The 7,374-nt window shown below is 30.8% G+C and overlaps 1 protein-coding gene across 1 annotated transcript; it reads left to right on the top strand.

Moving 5' to 3' along the window:
• The first annotated feature begins 1,992 nt into the window (after positions 1-1,992).
• Positions 1,993-5,254, top strand: LOC100166333 (60S acidic ribosomal protein P1). The gene is made up of 4 exons (XM_001949504.5): positions 1,993-2,200; positions 3,733-3,889; positions 3,965-4,054; positions 5,126-5,254. The coding sequence occupies exons 1-4, from the start codon at positions 2,126-2,128 to the stop codon at positions 5,137-5,139; spliced, it is 336 nt and encodes a 111-aa protein (XP_001949539.1). The 5' UTR covers positions 1,993-2,125; the 3' UTR covers positions 5,140-5,254.
• Positions 5,255-7,374: the final 2,120 nt, after the last annotated feature.

The raw sequence follows: 7,374 nt of genomic DNA, 5'->3' as shown, positions 1-7,374 counted from the left end.
AAGCTGTATTAACAGGCAATGTTAAATTGAATACAAAAAAACATGGACGTTTAGATAGAATTATTGTCATAATGTGATATAATCTACGAAAACACAACATAAGAACTTCGCACTCCGTAGAATACTGTGCGGACTACGGTGCGTCGTGATGAAACAGAAGCAAGTTGATAGACAAATCGATTTATGTGTGGACTTTGGAGTAGAGATGTTTGACGACAAATCGACTGGTCGGTCTGTCGATAAATCGTTCCGTGTATGGATCAAATTATTGTGATAAATCAAAAACATTACAAAATTATTGTTATTTGTTTTATACTATAATTCTGTGAAATGATCTACACAAAAAGTGAGTTAAAAAAATTCATGGGATGCATTTGTACACCTTTGCATCCCGAAAATGACGCCACTGTCCGCAGGTTTGTATATACCTTGTTATTATTAAGTTTTTATAACGGTCAGTGGGTTTTTTGGGTGTTTTTTTCATGAGACCAATATTCTAGAGCCTAGAGGTCGACCACCACTCATTGACTCATTGATATTAATATATTATATTAAAAACAAATGGCCTTATTCATTATATCTATGCCACCACCACCTACAATTTACATTTATAATACAAAACCATGTGTTGTATGTACGAATATGTCATATTTTAAAGTCGATTGGTAGGTACTATAGGTATACCAGTTAAGTGATCGGCTATCAGCCAATAGTCTCATGAAATACCCTACCACGCTATCATTGCATATTCATACCATATTATATGTATAGGTATACAGAATATATTGAAATTAAAGTAAAGACGACATATTATATTTTACAATTTACATCAACATTTAAAGTGTAAAACTTATACCATACTATTGTAAATAATAAATATAGAAGTTAGTATGTTCTAACTTATAGGTACACGTATCATGTATAATACCAGATAAAACGATAATATTAATTGACCGGTATCTACTACATAAAAATGGAATAATTAAGTACATTTTATTTTCAAAGGCACCACGCCATATTTTTTTTTTGCACCGGAGTCTCCCAGGGTTCAAGATCCGGCACTGTTTACGTTATGTCTATCACTCGGTCCGGACCTCTTAAATTGTTTTTATTGACACTACGGAAATGGGTATGGTCGAACTGTACCTACTATGACATAAACCAGTGATTCCGGTGTTCCGTGGGACAATTTCATGGATTCCACCTGATGTAGATACGTAAATATTGAGAAAATTATGTTAGAACTAGCCTGATGTATCACCTGACTTCGCACGAAAAAAATGAACACACCTAAAATACGGTGCTACGTAGGTATTATCGATAATAGAAAAAGACATAAAGACTACATACATTTTAACTAATCGTTTGGTACCTATGTAAAAGTTGAAACTAAATTATATTATCTTAATAATATAATATATATTTCTTCTGTCCATGAGTAAGTATTATAATAAGTATTCCTCCTAAATGCATCGATTGCTGCACCGATTTTGATGACATTTTTTGTGTGTGCTTGAGTAGGTCCTTGAATGGTTTGGATTCAAAATTGAACCCGGTAGGCCCAACCCGGGGAGGTGCTCAAACAGGGATTTTGAGATTTACGATGGAATTTTTTGTTTATGAATGGTTGTTATTGGTTATAGGAAAAATAATTAGTAGAAATTAAAATTTATTTATTATTGGTTGCCATTGGTTATTCAGTTATTTGTTATTAAACATGCATCAAATCGAATTTAATACATTGCCTACCGGCTACCAGGGTGGCTTAATTGCACTTACCACCTAAAGTAGTTAAACAATCAATTTGTTTTTAAGATTTTTGAGATTTATTTTTTACATGGGATTTGTTAACTAAAATGTCTTATCGTGGGGACCAATTCTTATCACGGGACCCAACTGCCCGATACCAATATATACGGTAATTTTGATTTCTATATACGGTTTTGCATAACACATTTCTGGCAACACTGCACACTTCAAACTCTACGAGGCACGAGCGCAACACTATCGGCACGGCGGAACCTCTCTTTTTTCGCGTGAAATACTCAATTGCTTGTTCTCACTCCGGGGCTAAGGCGACTTGCGACTTGCGATTAACGTAATTTTCATCCGTTCCGATCCTACGATGGCCATCTCAAAACCCGAATTAGCCTGCGTCTACGCCTCACTGATCTTGGCCGACGACGACATCGACATCACGGTAAATATTCTTCGTTCGTCATCTAATCTCTACAATAATACCTAATATTATGTTGTGGCATACCTATATGAGTGGCAAATACAACGACGCTGGGTCTCTTCGGTTTCTATACTTCTGTGTGCCGTGGTATACCATCCACCTGTAAGCGCTCCCGAATTCAGTGGTTCATTTCCGTTCCGTTTTCGTTAATTTGTGCGGCGACTATCGCAGCCGTTTTTCGTTGACTGTTCTTCCCGATTACCCGGTCTCGCGGACCACGTTGGCCGTTTCCGAACGGTCGGCGACCGAAATAATTGCCGATGTAAATTACTCTTGGGCTATCGACTGATTTTTAATTATAACCGGCGGCCTTACCTCGTAAAAGTTCACTTAAGCGCCCTCTCGAATTTTTTTATTTTTTTTTTTCGGAAACCTATGTATTAGGTAGGTATAACCAGTTAGGAACGAAAAAATTTAAAAAAAAAATTAATTGCCAGAAATCATTAGTTTTTATGATATAGCCTTACAAATTTCACGATTTTCGGTATTCAACGCACGCCCACACCGCTTATAACATAATTTACAGCACGTATAACGAATTTTCTGTGGGCGCTAAACTAGATTTATCTCACTGAATTATTATATTTCATTTTTTTCTATATTATGGTTCAATTTTTTGGTTGAAAAGTTCATTTAGTATCCTATCAATATGTTTCATTAAGTAAATTTATAGGGCGTTCTGTGACTTTTATGATTCAACTGAAATATTCACGTTCTATGAATATTGATCCTATATAAATTCAAACTATGTGGACACATATTACGATATAGGTATCTTATAATTTTCCTGTGCATTGTGTTTTTAAATACCTACTATTATATTTATATCAAACACCAGATTTTTATTTTTACAATATTTTTATCCAATTATGTTATTTAATTCCCTGCTACTTTAAGAAGGCTAGAAGCGCTCTGTTTCTAAGGAGTAAACGTTAGGCAATTAGTTTATCAGTTTAAGTTGCGTAGTGCTGTTGTGTGAGTGTCCAGTGCGCCACCACTACTACCCGCATGTTCAACAACGGTGTGATATTCACTGTTATTTCCGGGAAACAACAAGCTGTTTGCATGCGCATGCACAAGTCATTACTTTTGATGAAATAATATATTTTGTTCCAACAAGAAACTAATTTTAATCAATCTAGACCTAAAAGCCTGACAAAAATACATCAACTCAAAATTATCTGATTTCATTTCTGTAAAAACATTTCTATTAATGGACTTTTTTAATTTCCTTAAAAAAAGACACTTAAGTAAATCTAAAATTTAAAAACTAGACTAAGATTAAAGAAAAGTTGAATATCAAAAATCGATTTCCACAATAACCTAAAAAAAAAGTCGTTCAATTCAAAGCTTTTTACAGAATTAAAATCTGATTATTTGAAATATGTGTAATCTTGTCAGGCTTTTAGGTCTAAAACGTGAAATAAATACGCTGCTTCTAATCTCCTTAATTATATTGGGTATATAATTTATTTATTATCTCATTATTATAGGGAGAAAAAATCCAAACAGTCCTAAAGGCCGCCAATGTTGAAGTTGAACCATACTGGCCTGGTTTGTTTGCCAAGGCTTTAGAATCTGCAAATGTTAAAGATTTAATCACAAACATTGGATCAGCAGTAGGAGCTGTACCAGCTGCAGGCACCGCAGGTTTGATTATTTTATTAGAACTAAAATAAATTTTATAAGAAGTGTGGGTTGGTAATTTTTTATTTCCTATTGCAGCTGCTGCTCCAGCAGCTGAAGCCAAGGAAGAAAAGAAAGAAGAGAAGAAGGAAGAAGAGAGTGAAGAAGAAGACGATGATATGGGCTTTGGTTAGTATATTTTATATTGAATACTAATTTTTTTGAAATATACTCTATTCCATTTAAGTTCACGCATACTCTGCTGTCGAACAGTGCCATTTAATACAACTACTACACAGTACGTGTGAGCTAATGTTTTTTTGAGGTGTAACCTACTATCCTAGCAGCAATTTAAAATATGTATTACCCTATACTCCGTCCAGTGAGAGAACACACCGACAAAAACTGGTTCCCCACGCAACACCCTGCCATTGGGGAACCAGTTTCGATAGCATGGTGACGCGGGATGAATGGATGCGCAGATTCAGCGCGTTATCTTACTAGGCAAAGTATAGTGAACAAATTATCATGCTATAATACTCCTTATTATGAACTAAGATATTGATCCTGACATTTACCTTAAAATTGTAATATTCAAATAAGGCCTATTTCCAATGATTATTATCAAATTTGGCATGTATTATCCTAACTACTTTGATGAGTACAATTTAAATGAGGAAATTAATACCTTGCAAGTGTTACAATATAAGTTTTGCATAAATATATCTATGTAGATTTGATTATTTCAATTTTGATTTGGTCACGGGTGTATGGCCAATTTTTGGCCTACCGGGAAATATTTATTAGGGACTCTTGCTATAAATAATCAAAAATATACAAACAACAAAGTCATCATTATTTTTGTGTAGGTATAGAATTTAAAATCTTATTTGTATGTAAAATGTATACACCTGACTCTTAGATCCTTTTAAAAGCCAATTTTCAATTTCACATTCTTTGTGAAGAAACTAAATTGTATTAAGTTTATATAACTGCATATATTTATAAATTAAAAATTAAATAAATAATTTACCTCAATTAAAAATTATCAAGAACTTGCTCAGACTCAGAATATGACTAAGTAATATAAATTTATATACTAGCCAATATTTAAAAAAAAAGAAAAATATATATAGAATTACAGATTATTGTGTTGTATTAAAATATATTTAGAAACTGGTAGTGAGCTTTCTAACTTATTTCTATAAAATATTCTAATATTGTATTGATTGTTAACACTGTTTTAATTTTTACTTCCAGGTCTATTTGAATGAAAATCTACTCCATCGACTGACTTTCCTCGTACAAAAATAAAAACATTAACTTTATTGGTTTTATTTTGTAACTTGTACAACTATGCAGATTAAAATCTATGTATTTGTATTATAATTATTATTTTTTATTCCTTTGTATTTTCCAATATTCAAACACTATTTTGTTGGTATTTTATTAATTCTCATCCTTAGGTTTACTGGTTAGCTCTTAAATTTAAAAATATGATAGAAGAAGCCAGTAATTTATCTAATATATTTTAAATATAAGTCAATTAATATTTAGGGACAACTTAAGAGTTGAGAATTTAAAAATATAGTATTTGATTTAAATGCAATTATTGCATTCAATAAAAAACGATTCTGAGCAGACAAAATGAAATTAATGAATCATAAATATGTATTAATAAGTATTTAACCATTAATTAATTAATTGTGTATAATATACCTAGACACCTAGTGGTCATTTTTAAATTTTATTCGTTTTTATGATAAACTAAGTATTAGAAAAATAGCCTTCTAGTACCATCATCATCCAATTTTCTAAAAGATAATATACCGTAATATGTTAATCAAAGCACTTCCTGGTAGAAATTTTGTTTACAGGTTTAAATAAATATGACTGTAAAACCACTAGCTTATACAATTCACACTTTTTTTTTAGAAGCACTAAAAATTCAAATCTTGTAAAAATCGCGAAAATCTGTAAATAATTTTGAGCTAGAAATTCCTGAAAAAGAATTATTTTAAATAGATTTTAAAATATAATACAAGATTCCCTATAAGTTTGTCCACCTTTATCAAAAGAAAAAGGTCAAATTCAATTTTTATGAGCGTGTAGTTAACATTTTTACAACATTAAAGTTTCACTCTATTTCTCAAGAATTTTCTTATTTTGTTGTAATTGAAAAATGAATAACCGAAGACACTTTTTGATTACACAAATGTTAAAAAAAAAAACAAGACATCGTAAAATCAATAGGTACATTCATTGGTTCGCTCAGAATCTAAAATGATTTTGTAGATAATAAAAATGTATAAAATGTTAACTTTTATAGCTATGGATTGAAAATTTAAAACATTTCACGTAAGTATGTTATTCTGTAACCAAACTATCTCAATAATATAAAAACAATTTTTTTTAATTTGGTCCAAAATTACATATTATAATTATAAATAACCAAGAATAACAATTTTAGTTATTTTGTTGTAAATTTATAATAATTCAACTTTCGGTAATGTAAAAATAATAAGTAATGACATTATAAATATAATATAAAATATCCACACTGACATACCGTCTCCGCTCATAATCGTTTTCGTATACAATTATATTATATCATTGAATTCAATTTTAATACCATCTATTATTTATACAGTAACCCACTTGTATCCTACTGTACAGCGGAGCGGCATCCACTTACCCCCCTTTTTTTAAAAGTTTATTTTGTTTATTTGTTTAAAAATAATCTAATAAAATATCAAGTCTGTCGTTCATTTTAAAACAACAATTCCCATAATATATATTTTTATACTGTGCAAAAATACAAATTATTGCATTTTTTATCAAATTATGGTAAAAAATACGCAGAATATATTATAATAATAATTTTATTTCAATGCATGAGCAAATTGGCTTGCTATCTATGTTGATTTTTTTGTACTAACTGTCATTAATATTTTACATTTTGTGGCTTGTGAAGTCGTAAACATAGATAAGTATAAGTATACTGGACGTGAATAAAGACATCTAAAAATTGACATAATAATTTCAACATGACAATCATTGGCGCAAATAAGGGGGGACTTAGTCCCCCAAGTTCAAAATCTAGTAATTAGTACTAATTTTTATATTCTGTGGTGCTAAGCAATATGGCTTATGGGGAGGGGCTTGAGTCCCCCCAAAAAAAGTAGTCAATTTGGGCCTATAAATTGACAATATTATGTTTCATGTATTTTTAATAAATTTCTATTATTATTTTAATATTATGATGTAAATTTGACTGGGTAGATAAATAATGTTCTTTACTTCTGTTACATAATTTCAAACAATTATTATTAAAAATACGAAATAATATTTATCAAGTACCTAATTTGAAAGTATATCAGCCTACCAGTAGGTATCTGACCACCGAGTACCGTATCTACAGACTACAACTACAACAGAACTTAGTAATCAAAATTAATATAACGTTATATTAAATTATTTAAGTGACCTTCTGGTTCTTTCAGACGTCA

The sequence above is a fragment of the Acyrthosiphon pisum genome, chromosome A1 (assembly GCF_005508785.2).
Source record: "Acyrthosiphon pisum isolate AL4f chromosome A1, pea_aphid_22Mar2018_4r6ur, whole genome shotgun sequence".
Lineage (NCBI taxonomy): Eukaryota > Metazoa > Arthropoda > Insecta > Hemiptera > Aphididae > Acyrthosiphon > Acyrthosiphon pisum.
Note: the sequence above shows the minus strand (reverse complement) of the source record. Positions and strands in the feature narration are given on the sequence as shown.

Bases quoted from the DNA above. Each gene is read 5' to 3' on its own strand.
- LOC100166333 (XM_001949504.5), top strand. From the start codon at position 2,126: ATGGCCATCTCAAAACCCGAATTAGCCTGCGTCTACGCCTCACTGATC. The intron at 2,201-3,732 runs GTAAATATTCTT...TCATTATTATAG, and splicing joins ACGACGACATCGACATCACG to GGAGAAAAAATCCAAACAGT. The intron at 3,890-3,964 runs GTTTGATTATTT...TTCCTATTGCAG, and splicing joins ACCAGCTGCAGGCACCGCAG to CTGCTGCTCCAGCAGCTGAA.